Here is a 22,034-nt window from a genome sequence, read left to right as displayed (position 1 = left end):
AATGAAGTACAGATATATGGTTGAACTGCTAAGATATCCTGCTAAGTGAAAGAAGCTAGACACAAAAGTCCACATATTGTAGAATGTACAGAAAAGGCAAATCTATAAAGACAGAAAGTAGATTTTTGGTTGCTTGACAATGAGGGTGGGAATGGATAGTGACTGCAAATGGGCATGAGGGATCTTTCAGGGTGATAGAAATGTTCTAAAACTAGGTTGTGATGATGATTGTACATCATTGTAAATTTACTAAAAACCACTGAATTGTACATTTAAAACAGGCTAATTCATGAAGTGTAAAACTGTATTTCTTCTCTATGAATCCCCCTTGCAGACCATCATCCATATACTTTCTGTGCCCACCACTTTACTGAATTTGCTTTCCCGAAGGTCACCTGTGATTTCAAGCTTTCAAGGCCATTAACGGTCATCTTCTTATCTTCCATGATGGCTCACTGGTGGATTTCTCCTTCTACCACTTCAGCTGCTTCACCCTTTAGTGTCTTTTGCTGGTTCTTCTTCCTCATCCTACCCCCTGGCTAAGTGTTTGACAAGTCTTCTACAAAGAATCCACTTGTATCCTTCACTAACTTCAAATACAACATATCCGAATTGAAAGTTATCATCATCTCCACCAAACCAGTTCCCCTCCTCAGCTGCCTCATCTATGTCAATAATTTTTTTAAATCACTGGAGTTGAGAGTTATTTTTGATTTATCTTCTTCCCCCAAGTTGTAGTCACCAAGTTTTCTCTACTTTGCCCTCAAAAAGTGTCACATATTTGTCAGCAAATAATCTGAACCAACAATTCACATAAGAAGCAATACAGGTATTCAGTAAACACATAACAAATCTTCAAAGTAGAATGATCAAAGTAAGCAAATTAAAAATATAATAGGTCCCATTTACGCCTATGGCATTAGAAAAAAAAAATTTCAATGACAACAAAATTTTGGGAAACTGGTATCCTCATATATTGCTAATGGAAGTGTAAAACACCTCCTGGGGAAAGCAGTTTGGTGAAATCTATAAAGAACCATAAGAATGTTCACATTTGAACTAGTGCTCCCGACTCCAGGTAATTATTTTTAATGAGCTAATTCAAAATGAAAAAAAAAATATAGCTACTCAAAATGTTTCTGCAGCATTACTTTTTAATAACAAGAAACTGGAAACAACCTAATTACCCAACAATTTGGGAATGATTAAGGAAATTAGAGCACACTAAGCTGGTGAAATACTATACAGCCTCTAAAATTATGACTATTGAGGAAGTCTGCATAGCAACATGGAAAACTGTTTATCAGGTAGGGCTTAGTGAGGAAAAAGAAGCAGGACACAGAAAATCACATCTACATAGTCATTATAATCATGTCAAAAATAATCTCTATACGTATAGATGAAGCTGGCAAGGAAATGAAAAAAATCAGTGAGTTAAGGTGATAGGAATAAGGCTATTTTTATTTTTAATTTCCTGTAATATTTTTTTCACAATAAACAAACTTCCCTCCCCCCCAAAAAATCATACATATCTATGTATCCCTTCTGCTCCATTTCTATTGCACCTCCACCTCCCCCCAGTCCAGGGTCACGCTCTTTCATGCATGGATCACTGCCCTTAACCGGTCTTCCTTCAGCCCATCTAGGCTGCAAATGCTGCCAAGTTGCCTAAAGCTCCACATTTATGAGATTACTTACCTGATTGGTAACCTTTAGTTGCCTCCATGTTTGTGATCCTATCTAGTTCTCAAGGCCTGTCTAGCCTGGCCCAGTGCTTCACTATTCACCTTCCTTCTCTACATCTACTGCTGCTGCTGCTCCTCTTCCTCCTCATTACAGCTAACATTTCCTGAGCATTTACTCTGTCAGGTTTTATTATAAATGCTTTACATATATTAACTCATTTGGTCCTCACAACAACAATTTGAGGTTAGGACTCTTACCTGATTTTACAGATAAGGGGAGAAATAGAGAGAGACAGAGATACAGAGGGAGAGAGATATCTCCAGTGTCTCTGATTTCTCCAAGGACAGGGTGCAAGTGAGTCCAGAGCTAGGGGGATCAAGACCAGCTCTAGAATTCTGTAGAATCCCCACCCAGGACTTAGACCCCTGAGACATGATGCTGAGGTATCTGTCTGAAGGGTTTCCTTAGTGATCCTAATTAAAGCAGGAATAATGGAAAAAGCAGGAACTGTGCGGCCCCACAAACCTGGGTCTGAATCCTGGCTCCATCACTTACTAGCTGTGTGACCTCAGCTAAGTTACATAAACTCTCTGGATCTCATGTACAAACTGGGTAGCAAAATGAACTGTTGTAGAGAATAAATGATATTATGGGTGTAAAAAGGTCCATCCTAGTGAGTGACACTTAGTAGATCGTCAACAAATATTGGGTTCCTCCTTTTCCCCACTGCCAACCAGAAAACTGATAGGTTACCCAGACTTTGGAGCCCAAGGAAAGCCAAAATTATCTCTGACTACAGCACCAAGTCACAGAGGTTACTGTGGACACCCACAAAGAACTCTGGACTCTTCAGGGGTCAGGAGATCCAGATTATGCTCCTCTCCCTTGGTGCCTGCACCTGGGATAACAGAGATACAACCTGGAGCCTTCTTCCCTGTCTCTTTCTTTATCCCTGGAGTTTGAGTTAAGAATCATTATCATTTAGGGGCCTCTTAAATTATATTGGGCTGAGAAGAACTGGCTGAATGAGTATATCAAGGAGTTTCACAAAAAAGGAGGGTATAGCTAGGCTGATAGAGAACAACTCATGAGAAGGTAACTGTTCCTTATAGTCACCTAGGGCAGGTGGGCCTATCTCTGGGGAACAAGAGTGCCGGGGCCACGGTCCCCACATTATGGGAGTAGGTTCTCCACCCTGGGCATTTTTTTCTTAAGAGCTATGCCCAAGCAGCTCTTTTCCCTTTAGCCTGAGCCACGTGTGCCATTTATAAAAGTGCCCCTGCCTTCCTCCAGAAATTTTAACCCATGGTCACTATGATCTTACCTGATTTTACAAATAAGGGGAGAAAGAGAGAGAGACAGAGACAGAGGGAGAGAGATATCTCTGGTGTCTGATTTCTCCAAGGACATGGTGTAAGCTATTAATGAGCAGATTTTAAGTTCTCAACAAGTACTATTAAAAGAAAGTGGCAGAACCCAAGAAATAGGTACTCCAACAACTCTGGGGCAAAGGCACAGCAGTAGCCGGACAGTCCTACCTCTTCTCTGCCCACTCCAGTTGCCCCATGGCCACTGGCAAGTCACAGGCATAGTTTGTGACTTCTCATTTCCGTTTCAGCACAGTCTGGTCCCCCGTGTCCTTGTGCCTGGCCAGGGCTGCCTCAGGCCTCTGAGCTGATGGCCACAATGTCCCACAATACTGCCCGACTACTGCATATTCCAAAATGCCCTATCAGTCACATTGGTCTGTACCCAGCTGTCTGCGGGGCAGGCTGAATTTACATCTATGGCATCAAGACCTACATATGGGAACCAGACCAGTTTCCTGAAAGGAAGCTAAGCAAACCAAAGACCGTAGCAATTTCTACAGAAGCCCCAGAGGCAGCAACTCATCCCAACTCCCTCAGTGGTCACTTACCTTCCTGACTGGCTGGTCTTCCTGTTTCCTGTTATTGGTTTCCATTTGTCCCCAGGAAATTCCTGCAAAGCAAAATCCAATAAGTTAGGGAACTCTGAGCAGCCAGGAATCTAGCTGGCCTCAAAGATGTGAGGAGGTTGGGAGCCTGTTCCCAGCCAGGCCCCCCAGCTGGTTCCTTCTACTCTCCTAGGCAGGCTGGAGAAATGTGTACCTGGAGGGCTGTCTTTTTGTCGAGAGGCCTGCTAAGCTGCTGCGGGCACTCAAGAGACTAGGAGAGCACTCAGGGACCTGGACACTGTGGTCTAGAAATGCTGTTTCCCTCTTTCTCCACTCCCCTCCCAAACCACGTTAAAAACCAGTTTAGCACGTTTGCTGTTTGCTCTGGCTCTTGCCTGCATCCAGGGATGAGGGACGGAGGGCTTTTTGTTTGTTTTCCTAGGTGAACCTGCTCATTCCTCCTGCCTCTTCCAACAGAGAAAGCAATTTCTTGGAAGGCCTGGCTCTTGAGGGGGCTTTGTGGGAGGAAGCTCTTGCTGGAGGGACCCTCCTCCTGGGAAAGACAAAGGGAGAGCGGGCGTGCCCTTGTGCTGCAGTGGCTCTTCCTTCCTTGCCCACTCTGCTGGCATGGGCTGAGGTGGACTCATCTCTAGGGAACATGAGAGCTGGGTGCCACGGTCCCCACATTATGGGAGTAGGCTCTCTGCCCTGGGTGTTTTTTCCTTAAGGACTATGCCCGAGCCCCTCTTTTGCTTCTAGGCCAAGCCATTTGTGCCATTTATAAAAATGTCCCTGCTTTCCTATTCTAGCTCCAAACTGAAAGGACATTAGCCTTTTGGATTCTTCCTGATTTTGTATCCAGCACCTTCTTCCTAGAGACTCAGAGCCTAGCCCAATGGGAATGCACAGTTTTTCCTAAACCTCATTGATCTTCCCGATTCCCTCTTTCTCCAATGCTATTATTATTAGTCTCATTCAGAGTTGTATTACCTTTGCCTCAGTAGGCCTCCCATTTGGGGGTAAGATACCTGGTGAAATGGAATAAACACAGGTTTTTGGTGTCAGTCATACTGGCTAAGACACTCATTAGCTATGTTATCTGGCAGAACTCATGTCATCTCCCTGAACCTCAGTTTCCTATCTGGAAAATAAGAATTATGTTATCTAGTTTTTCTGGGTTGCCAGTTACGAGGACAAAATGAGATGTGCAGAGAGAACACTTAGCACAATGCTTAGCACATAGGAGGCTCTGGATGTTAGTAGCCACGGAAAAGTTGAAGTTTATTTCCTGGCTCTAGCTTTTACAGAACCAGAGCAGCTCCTGCCTGTATCTGACACATCAGAGCAGCTCTAATCACTTGCACTTCAGACTCTGCCTCAATGCCCTTGTGAGATGTTCCTCCCTGCAAAGACACCATTACTTGTTCAGCCACAATGGGAGCCAGGATTTCCTGTCCAAGGCCTGTCCAGCCCTGTGGATGTGCTCAGTAAATAGCAGTGGCCAAACCGAGCAAAGTCTTGTACCAACTCCCAACTGCCTTCTCAGGTCCCCAGTATCACTTTACTTTTTGTCCTGAGCCACTTATGTTCCTGTAAATTGCCTACACCGTTTGAACCAAACAGGCAGTCATCCCCACAGCTTGTTGCAGATGGATGTTGTGGTGGAAACTAGCTCGCCCAGTGGAAGTGATACTGTTAGAAGGCATTGGCATTCTGCCACTCTGGAGAGGGCCTGGAGAGGGCTTTGCGATCAGCTTGTGGAGAGATAGCGTAGCATAATCGGGAGCTTGGCCTCTGAAGCTACGCAGCGTGGATTCAAATCCCACACCTGCCCTTCACTAGCTGTGTGGCCTCTGGGAAGCTACTCAACTTCTCTTTGTCTCAGTTTCCCAACTATATAATAGTGTCATCATAATAAGGGTGCCTATTTCTTGACTGCTTGAGGACTCGAGTTGATATGTGTAAAGCACCTAGAACAGTACCTGGTGCCCAGTAGACACTCAAATGCTAGTTACTGTCACGTTGTCCAAATCTTGGCTCTGCCACTTGCTAGGTGTGTGACCTCTCTGAGCCTCGGCTTCCTCAGCTGTAAAACGGGGGATCCCATTATAACTTATATAACAGTTAAGTGAAATAATCTGACAATATATGCAAAACCAACTGGCATGAAGTATGAGGGATCTGAGTGCATGCTGATTTCAGTTCTCCTAACAGCACTGAACAGGAGCCAGTGAGCTTGCCAACCTGGTCCAGGGGTGTAAGGAGCAAGATCTCAGCCCTGCTTCACCCAGCCACCACCACAAAGTACGTTAGTCATCATAGCTGGAGCATCTTAACCCATGCTGCAAGTTTTCCCCATGTCTTATGGAAGGGGGCGGCAGTGGAAGGAAGGTTCAGGTGGCAAGGGTGGAAATGGGCATGCAGTGGCTCCTAGACAACCATCCAAGTGTCTGAAAGCCTAGTGTCTAAGCAGACCTGCTTAGCTAGTCTAACAGGCATTAGGAAGCCAATGTGTCTCTCCCTCAGTGTACAAAGGGAGAAGCATGGTACAGGCACAGGCTCACCTGCATTGCTGAAACCTGCAATTTGTACCTCCTTCCCTTACAGGGATGTCGTCTTTGCAGCCATCATCTCCTCACCACCCCCTCAACCTCAGGCCTCTTTCTCTATTGCCTACTTGTGGGTCCATCTTTCAGCAGAAGTTTCTCAAACTAAGCCAAAATCTCCCTTTATTTTAAGAGATAATAATTCACTTATAAGATGATTACTATCTGGCAATCTTTGTGCCTTTCACATGTTATATCTTTTAATCTTCACAACCAACTTACAAAGGAGGTGTTGTTATTGTCCCCATATTTTAGATGGGAAAGCTTAGATGCTGTAAGTTCCAGGGAAGGAATTCGAACGTAGGCACTCTGCTTCCAGTTTCAGTGCCCTTAAATCATTATTTTCTCTTTCCTCTCTTCATTGTTCAACATTATGAGTATTTTCAAACATACTGAAAAGTTGGAAGAAGTTCCTAGTGGACACCCATATACATACCACCTAGATTTTATTTTTAATATTTTGCTATACTTACATTATCATATCTCTATTTACCCCTCTATCCATCCATCAGTCCATCTTAAATTCTAGATGCATTTCAAGATAAGTTTCAAACAACTGTATCCCCATCAATTTGAAAACTTAAATGAAATGGACAAATTCCTTAAAAGACACAAACTACTAAAGCTTAATCAAGAAAAAATAGATAACCTAAATGACCCTCTATCTATTAAAGAAATTGAATTTTTAGTTAAAAACCTTCCTACAAAGAAAACTCCAGGCCGAGATGGCTGCAATGATGACTTCTACCAAACATTTAAGGAAGAAATAATACCAATTCTATACAGATTCTTCCTGAAAAAAGAAGAGAAGGGAATACTTCCCAACTTATTCTTTAATAAGGCTAGCATTGTCTTGATATGAAAACCAGACAAAGATGTTACAAAAATCCTACAGGCTAAAATCCCTGATAAACATTGTTGCAAAATCCTTAACAAAATACTATCGAATAAAATCCAGTAACATATAAAAAGGATAACATATCATGACCATGTGGGATTTATCCTAGCAATGCTAGGGTGGTATTTATTTCAAAAATCGATCAATGTAATTCACCATCTCAGTATACTAAAAGAGAAAAACTATATGATCCTCTCAACAGATAGAGAAAAAGCATTTGAAAAAATTCCAACAGCCACTCCTGAATGGAAAGTCTCAGTAAAATAAGAATAAAAAAAAATTTCCTCAATTAAAGGGCATCTACAAAAAACCCTACAACTAACATCAAACTTAACAGTGAAAGTTTAAGAACAAAGCAACAATGTCCACTCTCACCACTTCTCCTGAACATTGCATTGGAAATTAGTGCAATAAGACTCCTCTCTCTCCCAGAAAAGGGCATACACAGTGGAAAAAAAGATATAAAATTCTTTCTATTTACAGATGACATGATTGCCTACATAGAAAATCTTTCACAATCTACCAAAAAGCTACTAAAACTAATAAGTGAGTTTGGCAAGATTGCACAACACAAGGCCAATACACAAAATTCAATTGTATTTCTATGTAGTAGTAACAAGGAATTTTACCTTGACATTAAGAAAACAGTACTAACTATAATAGCATCAAAAAACATGAAATCTTAGGGACAAATATAACAAAATATGTGCAAGATTTGTATGCTGAAAATATAAATTGTGTACCATGGTGTACTTCAAAAACACTTCAGCATACAAATTAAATAAAGTATGATATTTGTTCAAAATATTTTTAGGCAAAATTTACTTCCTATGAAATCCAAAAATATTAAGTCCATTGGCTGTCTAGGAGGCTTGCTGTATATTTGTTGAGTTCTGATGAATACACATGTGTAACTCAAACCCTTATCAAGATATAAAACACTGTCATCGCCCCACAAAGTTCCCTCATGCTCTTTTCCAGTCAATCTCTGTGCCACCTCCCATAGGCAAGCGCTATTCTGAATTTTTGCCCCATAGAATAGCTGTTTTAGAACTTCATATAAAAGGAATTGTAGAGTATGTATTCTTTTGTGTAAGGCTTCTTTCACTCCTAAAGTTCCTTTTTTCCAAGAATATATATTAAGCAGATTCATCCACTAAATCATTTCAAAAGTGTCCGCCTATGCAACAGTTCAACATAGGAATTAACTTCTGGTTTGAGTGCACCAGCCAGAAGGTGGCACTAGGAATGCCATGGGGAAGGAAACTGGCAGTGAGCGGGTAAGGACACAGGGGATCGATCCTCCCAGAAGTACCCTGGGGCATGGTGGTGGCTTGTGTTAGGGTGGCAGGTCATAACCAGGGCGTAGCAGCAGCCAGTTTAGACCTGAGTCTCCAACAGACAGGCTAGAGAAGGGGGAAAGGATTTGTCCTTTGAAAAACCACAGAAGTCAGATCTCTGAAGGCAAAGCCTAGGACATTTGCAGATTTTGCAGCTCCAAATAGTTTTGAAGCAGGAAATAGAAGGCAATAAGTGCTATTTTATATCATGCACTGGGCCTGGCACTTTATATACCCACAATCTCATCTGATCCTTAAAACCGATCCATGAGGCAGCCATGATTTTCCTCCACTTTAGAGATGAGGTAATAAGACTTTCTTTAATACCAGCTACTTTATGAAGTAAAAATTACTTTTTTCCCTTTAAAAATCATGTAATTCCAAATTCTAGTGGTTGAATGACTTGCTAAAGGTCACTCAGATATCAATTTTACAGTCAGGATATAAATTCCAGTTCTGTCCATTTTACAAAGCAAAAGTTACTTTTATCTGACTCTAAAGATGAGGTAATTGCAATTTTGGTGGCCAAGTGTCTTGCTCAAGGTTACTAAGCTATCATCTGGTAGAACTAGGCTATACAGTTTTAAGGAATTACAATTGTTATATTTTCAAATACAGCAATTACAGTTTTCTCTTCACAAAGAGAATAATGAAGCTCACCCACTCAAGAACCAAGTCCTCACCTGCACTGTCGGCTTCCTGGGTTTCCAAGTGCTGCCAGGTGCCAAGTTGCTGTCCTCGAGGTTACCGTGCTGAGGATTATGATAGCAAGCTGAACACCGAATGCATTGGTGGTGGTGGCACCGGCAGTTGTAGCAGTTTGGCATCATATTTCTCTTTAGCAGGGCAGGGCAGATTTCCCCAGAACAATAAATGCAAGGGTCATGGACTATAGTTCCCTGTACGTTGCAGGAGTAAGAGCAGGTCCTGTGGTAATCAAAATCACCACAGTGCAGTGGCTTACAGCACATGGAATTTTCTAGACCTTTGCTCACAAAGCATTCAGAGTAAGTGGGAGTTTCCGACTGATGGGGTGACATGGAATGATATGATTGGTCTGTAGCATGACATGGTTGGTCTGTGGAATGATATGATTGGTCCATGGGATGGCGCCTCAATTCCCTATAGCTGGAGCTCACTGGCTGGAAATTTTGGTCTATAGGTTTTAGTCTCTGGGTAAAAGCCTTGTTATTATAAGTGGTTAAACCTGGCAAATGGGACATAGATAAGGATTTGCTACTCTCTTCAAAGAACTTTCTTCTGTCTGCGAAGGGCAAGAGGATGGCTTCCTCCCCAGCTTGGGCAGTAGAAGCCTTCAATTCCTTGTTGTCACCTGGGCTGGAAGGGCCTTCCATGGCTAGTGCCACATGTGGCTGTGGGTTATGCTCTGGAGACCATCTCCAGTGACCTCCACGGACTCCACGGGGAGCACTTGCTTTCTCGGAGTCTGAGAAGGATGGGTCAGATGCTTTCCACCAGGTGTTTAGGCCCAAAGAGGACTGGCTAGGCTTCTGGCCAGGGCTTATTTGTCCCTCCAAGCCTGTCCTAGATTCATGGATCTCAGGGGTTTGGCTGAGGCACTCAGACGACCTAGCCCTGAGTATCATGCTTTTGTTGACAAGCTTGTCTCTGGGGCTAGGGGGTTTTTTATATGAAGATAGAAGAGATGAATTAGAGGAAGGGAGTGGAGGGCTTTCTAGGGGCTCCTGGGTATCTTCCACCTGCTCCCTAGTGTCACACAGCTGTGACAAGGGACCCTTGCTTTTCTGGAGCTGGGCTTTCCTCCTCTGAATTTCATTACGCAAATTAGTGGCAAAACGCTCACTCTTCCGCCGGTTTTGGATTGAGCGGCCCCGGGTCCCTCCGCTTCGCTTACCACCCATCCGGCCACACTCCTTGGGCTCATTGTCTCCTTCTTCAGTTGACTCTGTGCCGCTGGCTACCTTAGTGGTTGAAGAATAGTCCTTAGCTTGGTGGACAAGGGAGCCAGAGGCAGAGGGCTGCTGGCTGGCCAATTCACTGCCTGCTCTGCTTGCTCTGTTTGGGTCCAGTAAACTTCTTTCTGGAGGGTGTCCATCAGCCTCTCCATGTGGGGAACTGCTTTGGCTCTGGTGTCCTGAACCCAAAGGCCTATCATCCACTGGCCTGGTCTTTCTTTCTTTGCTGGGATGGTCCTGGGTTCCTTCTGTAGCGGGACATGGACTTTTCTTCCCTTTGTGGCTGCTGTGCAAAGGGGACAGAGTCCACTGGTGCCCATCCTGCCCAGCTGGGAGCTCCATCCTCTTGTTGCCCCTGGTATCAAGGTGCACATGCTGCAGGTGGGATGCCAGCAGCTGTTCAGGGGCACTATGGCGATGCGCTGTGAGTCCTGTGAGGTGTGGAGGGCTGCCAAAAGAAGCCTTAGGTAGCTCTGCTGAAGCCTCATTGAGTGGGCTGGAATCCATGCTAAAAGCTTTGTCACACGCTTTGGGGGATCCAATGGCTTTGGTTGAGGCCTGCATCAGTAGATGCTCAGAGCCCTGCTGGCTGCATTCAGGAGGTTGGCTGAGCTCACAGTTCTGATGGCCCTCACTTGTCACTTGATCTTGTCCACCGAGGCAGCAGAGCCTCTTGGGGTTCCTTGGAGATAGCACTGTCTCTACTCTGAGTTTCTCCTTCTGTTGCAGGGGGTCCATAGGCTCGGATGCCCTGTACTGTTCTCCATTAAGGAATTGGGCTCTGGAAGCCTGAAGGCTGTCCCGCCTCACTGGAGGTGGTGGTGGGCCCCTGACCACCTTGGCAGGCCCTGCGTGTTGGCTCTCCTGTGGGAGGGATGACGTCTGGGAGCCGGTGGTCAGGTGGCTGCCGTTGGTGCACTGGCTACCTCCTGAGGTCTCAGCCACATTAGGCCGGCCATTGGGGGCCTTGGCTGGCCCTGGGCCTTGCACAATACAGTCTGCAGAGGCTGGATCCTCTGGTCTGAGGGAAAGGGCACAGTCAGAGGCATTTGAGCTGGCTGAGAAGGAACTGTAGGCTGAGTCACGCTGGTTGGGGTACATGTTCTGGTCAATGGGCAAGAGGTGTCCCTCATAGGTGGCTTGGCCTGGTTGCTCCAGGCTCTCCATGCTGCCAATGGAACTGCTTTTCTCGGTGCTGCAGTGCCGGGAGAGTGGACACCACTGCACACACACGTCACTGCAAGACACAAGGCCCATGGGTTAGTTAGCGAAGTTACCAGATCTCTTTCCCAGCTTGGCCAGCCCTGCCACGGGAGGAGGCAGGACAACCCAGAGGCACCCACGCTACAGATGAGGGGAGATTAGGCAAAATAAGAAGAAAGGGAAACAGGCAAGGAGATGGATATGGGGGCGCCACAGGGGCATGGTAAAACTGGAGATAAGATGACATGTGGAAGAAGAATGGGGAAACACCATGAAGACTAAACGTTAGAGAATTTCATAGGGGTTATTCTCTATTTCCCTGCCATCAGCACGTCTGAAATTGCTTCTAGGCTGTCCCTGTCCCCAGGGAGTCAGTATGTGGCTCTCTGTCAGCAGAGACGATCACAGAATATCAGCATTACAGAGGGGCCCGAAAGGGTGGATTCAATTTTAACCAGATCATTTTGTAAATCAGTGATTTTCAACTTGAGCATGTGTCATGATCACATGAAGCGCTTGTTAAAACACAGGTAACTGGGCCTTATCTAGAGTTTTAGATCTGGGTGGATCCTGAGAATTTGTACTTCTAACAACTTCCCAGGTGCTGGTACTGCTGGTCTAGGGACTGCACTTCTGAGAACCACTGGTTCAAAGCAAGCCCTGCAAAGGGAAATCATTCTGAGGCAGTACTCTACTAAAGATCACCCAGCTCTAACTGTTGGCGCAGACGAGGCTGGAATTTAGGTTTTCCCCTACTCTTTTCTTGCTGATAGCAATCCTGACTCTTTACTGAGAACCTACAATGTGCTTGGCACTTTATAAGGTTTTATTTCAAGCTGAAGGGGACAGATTATTAGTCCTACCTTACAACTGAGGAAACGGAAGCTTAGAGAGGTAAAGTAAACTGGCAAGCTCACTGAGCTGCTAAAACAGCAGAGCTGGAATTGGAACCCAGGCTTCTGTGAGTCTAGCATCTTAGCTCTTCTGCCATACATCTTTTAAATGGGAATCATAGTAATATCTGTATCAGAGGGGTTGCCGTGTAGATGAAACCAGGTAATAAATGGGAAGCTCTCATCTCAGCCCAGGCACCGAGCAAGGGTTCACTGCATGCTCCTGCTGCTATTTGGTTTTTCATTGCTGTTATCAACATCCTCTCTGCTACTAGTATTGATATTATAGTGGTCCCTGCCCACTGACACCTCCCTCACTCTGCACGGCAAAGCCAAACCGGGGAGACCAAAGAAAGGGGGAGGATCAGATGCAATCTTGAATTTTAAGTACCACTTCCCACACACAAAGCCAAACTGAGCCAAGTCATGCCAGTAACTCCCTCTGACCAGAACCCCAGAGGTTGCAGGCTGCTCTCAGAAAGGCCACAGTTGAGCTGTGGCAGCAGCCAATGAGACCCCCAGGTCAGCTTCCTCTAATTCTTGCTCTCTGCCTTGCCCTTAGCCATTCTGTTCACTTGTCCTGTGGGCTAGGAATCCATTAATTCCTCATTGGCAAAGGAACCTGCTACCCGCCCCACCACCCTTCCTGCTGAAAAAAAAAAAAAAACAAACAAAAACAGAAACCATACACACACCCCTACTCAAACAGGAGCCAAGCTCAGAATGTGTTCTGTGTATTCTTCCAGAACAACATTGCCTCTGCCCTGATCCCCTGGCTTCCAATGCCAAATAAAGTCCGTGAGTCAGGGCAAACTCAACCCTCAGCTTCCCTGAACCTCCTCAACAGAAATCCCTTTGTGGAGGAAAGATCTTGTTGTGGAAGGGAAAAGGCAGCCAAGGCCAGCGTCTTTGCTGGCTTGTGCAGAAAACATTGTCTGCCTCTTGGGCAGCTGTTTCAACCACAACAGGCAACACCAAGGTCCCTGAATGAGTGATCCCTCTTTCGGGTAGACCCTGTTATTCAGGGAGGTCTCCATTTTAAAAGCTTTGGCTCTGTGGCAGAGGTGATGAACAACAGATGAGGTCACCAGTGAGTTGCGTAGATAGAACACAGGGCCAGAACTGACCCCTGGGGTCCTCCTACATCAAGAGATAGGCAGATGGGAGGAATCAGGAAGAGACTGAGAAAGAGCAGCTAGTGAAACAGGACGAAAAGCAGGACAGTGTGGTGTCTTGCAAGCCAAATGAGGTATCGTAAGGAAACATTGTCCAAAAGGAAAGGGATTAGCCCAAAGACACAGAGAGTTAGAAAGAAACTAGGACTAAAGCCCAGGTACTTTGGATTCCCACTTCATTTTCTGCTCTTTAACATCCAACAGGGACTAAAGCAGAGGAGGAAGAGGCCAGGTTGTCCACCCTCCAGCCCATCCTGAGGGGAGGGCTCTAGACTTACCTTGTGTTGCAGCCGGAATGCCAGGACAAGCTGAAGGCTTCAGAAGGGAAATGCATGGTGGTGGCCGCTTCAGGGCATCCCTCCAGCAGCTTGGCCACATGCCATGAGTGCGGCCTACTGACAGGGGCGTTCCTCCTGCAGCAAGAAAGGGACAGGAAGTTGGCTTAGGGAACCAGCGCTGAAATCACTTCCCAGGCGGCTTCCGCCCCCACCCCCTCTTTCCCTTTGGTGAAGTAGAACATCTTGCAAGGAGCTGGAGTGGGAATCTTAGTGGCCCTCATCAGCTCTCAATACTCGAATCTCCTTCATACTAAGATATGGAATACCAGCTCCACAGGGCTATTTTGTTCACAAAGTGTCAAGCATGAACAACAGTGCTGGACACATACTTGATGTTCAATAAATATTTGTGGAATAAATGAGTGGTGCTGCCCAATGAACAGTGAGCTTACCCTCACTTCTCCTTGAGGGAAAAAAATCAATCTCGCCAATCTAGCCAATTTTTCTCTGAGAAAGGAATACGCAAGTGATTGAGAAGTTTGCACAAGTCAATACTGGGCTGTCAGTTCTCCAATTTTTACTCATTCATTCAATAAACATTTGTTATATATTTACTGTGTTCCCTCTATGTGTAGTTCTGGGAATACTGAGATGAATCCAACACAGTCTTTGCTCTTGAGAGCTTACAGATGAATGAGAGAGACAGAGCATGGTAAAGGCATTATGAGAGTGAAGGATAAGATGGGCACAGAGGCGAGACACCTGAGTTTGTCAGCAAAGTGGTGGCAGGGAGCCCCAACTCCTGTAAGGGAGGACAGAACGAAGTGCCGAATGGCATGGTGCTAGGCTGGCAGGGGAGAGTGGTTGCTAAGCAGGTCAGGGGTGAATAAAGGGAAACAGATCTGAGGCCATGGTCCTGAATGCAGCCACAGGGTCTGTCTGGTGCTGCAGGCTGCAGCCACAACTCTTGCACTGACTGGCTTATACAGGACCCATCCCTGTCCCCTAGCATACTTCACGTGAATGATGCCACTCTTGCAAGTGGAGAAGAATGGTATGGGGAAGAGCACGTGTGGGCATGGGTAATGCTGGGAGATGGAGAGATGATTGATGGAAGAGAGACTGAGGGAAGGAGTGTGATGGAGGGAGAAGCAGAGAGGGAGAGCAAGAAAAGAGAGAGAACAGGGAGAGAGAGAAAGCAGACGGGCCAGGCAGATGACAGAGATAAGAGGGAAAAACAAATGCCAGAAAGAGAAAACTCTGAGAAAGATCGTAGAGAAATACACAGTAGAGAGAAATGGACGACAGAGAGAGACATGAATGACAGAGTAAGGGAAACATGATGAATAAGTAGATGACAGGGAGATAAATAGATGATAGATGATTTTCACTAATTTATTCACATTTACTGTGCTGGGCTCCATACTAGGCACTGATGGTACAGGGCTGGGTAGGCTGAGGGCCCCTGCCTTCCACAAGCTTGCTATATTGTGGGATAAGTCAGCTCTCTACCTCTCTGGAACAGTAGTGGACAGACTCAAGCTGGAGGATTCCATCCTGGCTGGAAATGCTCCTCACCCCAATGGAAACACAGAAGAGCCCAGCAGTGCAAGGCTCTAGAGGGCTAAGGCCCACAGAAGGGCAGTCCCGAGGAGACTGGCCTTGTGGGGAAAATGCAGATTGAGTGGTAACTGGTGAGACACAGACAAGAAGGTGTAGGAGGAAGGGCAGGGGAAGCTGATTGTCAAAGGTCAGCAACCAGAGCCATAGGTCAGCAGCAGTGGCTAAGATTGATGAGGAGGAAAGCCAGGTGAGGCTCCCAGCTTTGTAATCACATTGTTCTACTATGGGTTTCACAGTGCCCAGAAGGGAGGCTGAGGCACAAGGAGGCCTTGGGGGCTATGCTCGCTCCAGAGTCTCACACATGAAGCCATGCTGCTGAGAAAGCTCTCCCGCTGCTGTTATCGGCAGTCATCTGGTCAACAGCTATTTATCAAGTACCTACTAGTAGTAATACTATGGAGTACTAGGTACTATGTACCATGTGCATCTACTATGTACTGTGCTTTTTGGCACTGAAGATATAGTGGGGAACAGGGCACCTCCCCTATGCCTGGCCCTTCTTCCACATTCAGGATTTGTTAAGTTCTTCTGAGTCCAGTCTTTACAATGTGGGTAGTCAGCCTGGGTACTACCTTCTCTCCGACTGTTCAGTCCCATGCCAAGTTCTACTGAGTCTTCTTTTATGATGTTTTTCTGACCCTAGTTCGTTCTCTCTCCATCCTCACTGTGACCATTACACAGAATGACACCTCTCCTCCCAGAACCCACCCCCCGCCATTCTAGTCCAGGCCCTTGACAATTTATGTCCAAAATATTGCATCGGTCTGTCAGCTTGTCGCCCCTTGTTCCACCTCCAGTCACTGCTTTCAAATTACACCACGTTAAACATCGACTGAACTGGGGCAACTCTCCCTCCCACTCAAAAATCTTTACTCTATTTCTTACCCTGTCCTGCATCAAATGTAAACTGGATCAGACTTTCAAAGCCTTCTACAAATTATCTTTACCCACCCGGTTCAACTTTCCATGTCTCTGCTCCAACCACACCCTGTAACCAGCCCTGTCCCTTTCCGACTCTGTGCCTCTGCTGTGGATTTTCCAGTAGAATCCAGTACAGGTGCCAGAGTTGGATCACCTTGGTTTGACTCTCTGTTCTACCACTTATGAGCTCTGTTGCTTTTGACAGGTGACTTCACTTCTCAGAGGCCTAGTTTTCATGGGAGTAAAATGGGGATAATAGAACCTACTTAATGAGGTTGTTGAAAGGTCAAATGAGACAACATATGTCAAGTGCTTAGAACTGGGCCTGGCAAGCCCTCGACCAATCGTCGTTATCATTCTGACTGTTCCCTCTGCCTGGAATGTTCTCCGCTCCTTTTGTTAACCTAAATCCTACCTGCTCTTCAAGGTACTGCTTAAGTACCATCTCCTGCAGGGAGCTTGTTCTGAGTAATCTAGCCCTCACAATTTGGTCCCTAATAATATGATATTTTACATTGCTCATCATCATTACATGTATGTTATCTCATCCTACCAACTATGCCAAGACAGGAGGCAATGAGACGAAACCAGGGAGACACATCTAGGTTCAAATCCTAACTCTACCACTTTAGATGTATGTATGTGCAAGTCACTTAACCGGTCTGAACTTCGGTTTTCTATCTGAGAAAGGGAACAATAATCCTTACCTGGCTAGGTTATTGCAGGGATTAGAGATCATATTCTCAAAGCACCTGGGACACAGCCTAACGTGTAGCATGTGGTTACTAAATAGTAGATACTATAATAATGGTTATTAGCCCAGATTTGTCCTTTTTCATGGCTCAAGAGTACTCTCACCAAGGCTACTCAAATCTGTCCATCCACTGTCAAGGTTCTGCTATACCACTCCTTTCCCACGCTGAAACATAGCTTACAAAGGGTCTTTACTCTCTCTAGGGTTTCTCCAGGAGTAGGAAATAATCCCAAAGGAGGTAGAAGGGGGAAGTGGGGGCTTTTGGGACACTGGGAGAAAATCAAAGGGTGGGGGGAGAAAAATACATAGGGAACTGGAGCCAGAGCTGGAGCCTTCTAACCCTAGTTTGGGAAAGGAGAGGGAAGTATCTATAGGGTCTAATATTTGGCCTATTATTATTCCCAAATAGCCCTAGACTTGGAGTCAGTCCACACTTGCATTCAAATCCTAGTTGTGTGACCTTGGGCATGTCACTTCTCTGAGTTTACAGATTCTTTATCTGTAAAATGGGGAAGATAACCATCTCTTCCTCATGAGTTATGGTCTGGATTAAATGTAGTTCTATATGTGAAAGCAATCAGCATTGTATCTGCCATAGATATTCTATAAACCTTTAAAAAACAATAGGGACCATTTATCGACCACTTAAGATGTGCCAGGCACTAAGCACTTCACATGCATTAACTGGTTTAATCATCACTCCAATTTTACTCAGTAAGAGCCATTATTATCCCCACTTTAAAGATGGAGAAACAGAGATGCAGAAAGCTTAAGTGATTTGCCAAGAGCATGCAGCTAGTAATCGGCAGAGTCGGCATCAAGACTCAGATCCTCCAGCTCTTTCTACAATACCACACAACCCCTCTTCCCCAAAGAGAGCTCTATCTCAAAAGGCTTGTATACCTGAGGCATTCCATAGCCATTCCCTCAAGAAGCAATCAGAAAAGGAACATCTTAGTAGCTCTAGAGTTGAAACCATCCCCTCTACCTAGGGAAGATGGATGAGGAGAAATAAACAGAGAGGTGAGAAAATGCCAACTACCAACTATGTAGCTCTAGGATTAGATATGGAGGAAATGACCCCAGCACTTGCCCTTTCTTCTAAGGCCAGCTCAGGTACTATCATTAAACACACTCCCCATCATTCATTATTCCAAAATGCCTTTCTTCAGAAGGAAAAGGAAAGGGATATTGAAGAAAGAAAGCAGGACGGGAGGCAAGGGGGACAGCAGCCATGGCTACTGGCTGTACCTACCATGGAAGTTGCCCAGGGTGAAGAGATGGCTTAGGAGACAGCGGTGTATCCAGCTAGCTCAGATTCTCATTGACAACACTTCCAGCCAGCGTAATCCCTTAGCTGGGACCCGCCTGCCCTCCAGTCAAGACCTTCTGGGACAAGGGGCCATCAGCCCAAGATCCTAAATGTGATCCAAGGGGCTCAGGCACAGTCAGGTCTCAGTTCCAAGCACAGGAAGGAGCAGCATTGAAGGCAAGGTATGGCCATCAGCTTGCTTGGGCCTAGATGTGGCCACAGCCTTGGGAAATGAAAACCAGTGTCAAGAGCTGGACAGGAGTGAAGACGCTGGCCCAGGAACCAGCCAGCACCCTGGTGGCAAAGGAAAGGATGAAAGGCAGTTCCAGCAGCATAAACTGCCCCCCTGCTCCCTACTCCAACCTCCTCTGAGCCCTGGCCCACCCCCTCTACAGCTCAGAGGCCAATAAGGAAGCTGGGCCCCCAGCCACTGCTAGAACTCAGGAAAGGAGTAAGGAAATGATGTTTGGGAAAGATAAAGCGGGTGTCTAAAAAGAATTTTTAAAAATACACGTAAGTGAGAGAGAAAAATACCCCAGACACATACACTTAAAAGAATTCCTGTGCTTCCTGGACTGAGTTGACCCCACCCAGCCATCTCTGCAAGTCCTCTGGGTCCCAGAAAAGGAAATCCCAGATCAACCAGGCCCAGCAGCCTCCAGGTCCAGAGGGTAGCACTGTAGCTGATTTTACATAGCTGGGGAAAGTGACTTAGAGATTTTCTAAGGTGAAGGTCCTGCTGAGATACTAAGACTCACAAACATTATGGGCCATATTTGCAGGGTCTGTTCGTCCCACGAGCACTTGAGCAGATCCAAAGAAAACTCAATTTCACATCACAGACTCCAACTCCAGAAAAGGTGCCATTAGCAATGCTGGAATAGTGGTTCCTGGGGTCAGCGTCCCCAGATCTCCTATGAATTCACTCTGACCTATGGTAACATACTCTCCCTCTCTGGAATTCTGTTTCCTGTCTGCAAAACAAAACATTGAATTCAATCGTCACCAATGACCCTTCCAGCTATAGCATGCTCTAATGTAGTAGCCTTAGGCCCCACCTGGGGCTCCAAATGATGCCCTCACTGACCAATGCAATAGCCAGAACCCAGAGCTGCCCCACATGGATTTGTTGTACCCCCCAAGCCCAGGCTCAGGTATCAGATTTTAATTTTTATTGGGGATTTAGAGTTAGGGTTTTCCCTTCATTAATACTCCTGATACCCACTCCAGTTTCCCTTGGCCTCTGGCCCCAATTCCAGTAATTTCTGGCCCCAGAGAGGGCTTACGCAAGCTCCCTCAGGAAAAGAAGTATGCTAAGCCTTTCCTCTCTGGGGAAATCAGGCCTGAAGGGCCCCTCCCCTTTCTTCCTTCTGTACCTCATAGGGAAGTCTGGGCTGACTTTTACCAATTGTGTGGTGGTACTGCATGGGAGGAAGTTTGGGGGCTTTGGGAGGCATCGAGATCTGCCTTGAAGTCTCAGCTTAACCATTCACTAGTTCTTGGCCTTAGGCATGCCACAGAACCTTAATTACCTCGTCTGTAAAACATGCCTGGCATGTGACAGGCACTCAATAAATCGTACCTGTTATGAATATTATCCTCTACCAAAAATGGTAACAGGCAAGATACTGTTAGTAGCAAGACAACTGATTTCTTCAATCCAAATGAAGGTGAAAGAGAAAGGACTAATTAAGAAAAGGCTCGAAAGCCAAACCTAGTACTGTAGAGCAGCACTGCTCAAATTTTAGTGGACACACTAATCACCCGGGGATCTTGTTGAAATGCAGATTCTGATTCAGCAGATCTGGAGTGGGGCTCAGGTTCTGACTTTCTAATAAGCTCCAGAGTGATAGTGATGCTGCTGGTGTGATGACCCCATTTGAGCGGAAATATACCAGGGAATAATCCCTGGTCCAAAAAAGCATCAGGATAAACAGTTTCTTTTCATGTCCTTCTTTAGGCCTGGGTGCCCAGCCTTCCCTACTTTTCTGGTCGCCGTGTCTTCCTCCTTCCACTCGGTAACCCAGCCCATGCGAGGGCTTGTCCGATGAGGCTTGCCGCTCCCCACTTTCTAACAAAATAAAGAACAACTGGTTTGTTAGTAGTCCGACCTTGCCAGCGGCTGGATAAGGCTGAGGAAATGGTGGCTAGAGGTGCAAGCAGGTTCGTGGGGCTGGCTGAAGTAGGGAGGCAGGGTGGGAGTATGACAGTTGGGTAGTCACCAGATGAGGGGGTAGGCAGGTGGGCACAGACAGTACATACTTGAGAAATCCTTGGGTAAGGGAAGATAAGAGAGGAACTTGAGCAGTTTGGCCAGTCTGGGATTTGGGGGAGAGGCTGGGAGATGGGATTGGGGTCAAAGGGGTGCTCTTTCACTTAGCAGAACTGAGTTCCAGATAATGTGACCAATTGTGACTTCCTATGCTCAGGGGACAGTAAAGATGACTGCTTCTTTCCCAAGCACTCATAGGACAAGAACTTGGCATGGGGGCAGAGGAGGGCAGGTACATGCAGGCAGAAGTGGCAGATAAGCCGGATGCTGGCTCCCGGAAGGGGCTTTTTAAAGACTATTGTGACTGGCTGGGCGCAGTGGCTCACGCCTGTAATCCTAGCACTCTGGGAGGCCGAGGCGGGCGGATTGTTTGAGCTCAGGAGTTTGAGACCAGCCTGAGCAAGAGCGAGACCCCGTCTCTACCAAAAATAGAAAGAAAATAGAAAGAAATTAATTGGACAGCTAAAAATATATAGAAAAAAAAAAAATTAGCCGGGCATGGTGGTGCATGCCTGTAGTCCCAGCTACTCGGGAGGCTGAGGCAGGAGGACTGCTTGAGCCCAGGAGTCTGAGGTTGCTGTGAGCTAGGCTAACGCCATGGCACTCACTCTAGCCCGGGCAACAAAGTGAGACTCTGTCTCAAAAAAAAAAAAAAAATAAAGACTATTGTGACAGGTGAGCAGGGAGGAGGTGGACCAATTCTGGAAAGAGTCAGTCTTCAGCTGCCCTAGTCAGCTATCACCCCAATATCTTCCGAGGGCACCACCTGTCTCTGAGCCTGGCTCCCATTAGGCCCCTCAAGAGATACTTGGTGGGAGAGGACTAGCAGAAAGAGAACCATGGCTCTGCCCCAATGCAGGGCAATAAGGAAAATGTGACCCCTGTTGCTTGGGTTGTGCTTAGCCTGAGGTCTGCGCCACAATGTAGTGTGGGCCCTTTCCTCTTTTGAAAGCGTTTGGGTAAGGAGAAGCACAAAAGAGAGTCCTTGATTAGCTCTGTTTACTTTCTGTGGCTCTTCCAGCCTCCCCCCAAACAGCACATTCCACCTGCCCCACATGAAGGAACCCAAGCTCATTCTGGCCGGCTCAGCAGGAAGGGAAGCCTGCAGACAGGCCAGGGGCCAGAACAATGCATGGCTTGTTTATCTGACAGAAGAGGGGAAAAGTTGCTTGGTCACCATGGAGGGACACAGAGCTCTGAAGGCCCACCCCTACCCCACTG

At 46.2% G+C, this 22,034-nt stretch overlaps 1 protein-coding gene across 1 annotated transcript in view; it reads right to left on the bottom strand.

Annotated features, from left to right (window-relative positions):
• The window catches only part of SHROOM4 (shroom family member 4), a 224,022-nt gene that overhangs the window by 27,548 nt on the left and 174,440 nt on the right, over positions 1–22,034 (bottom strand). Inside the window, exons 3-5 of the mRNA XM_012644851.1 lie at positions 13,932–14,066; positions 9,129–11,619; positions 3,605–3,666 (exon numbers count right to left, since the gene is read on the bottom strand). Coding sequence (XP_012500305.1) covers positions 3,605–3,666; positions 9,129–11,619; positions 13,932–14,066 — 2,688 coding nt within the window. The remainder of the gene's footprint in view (positions 1–3,604; positions 3,667–9,128; positions 11,620–13,931; positions 14,067–22,034) is intronic.

This window comes from Propithecus coquereli, unplaced genomic scaffold (genome assembly GCF_000956105.1).
Source record: "Propithecus coquereli isolate 6110/MARCELLA unplaced genomic scaffold, Pcoq_1.0 Scaffold221, whole genome shotgun sequence".
NCBI lineage: Eukaryota > Metazoa > Chordata > Mammalia > Primates > Indriidae > Propithecus > Propithecus coquereli.
This window is presented reverse-complemented; position numbering and strand designations above follow the sequence as displayed.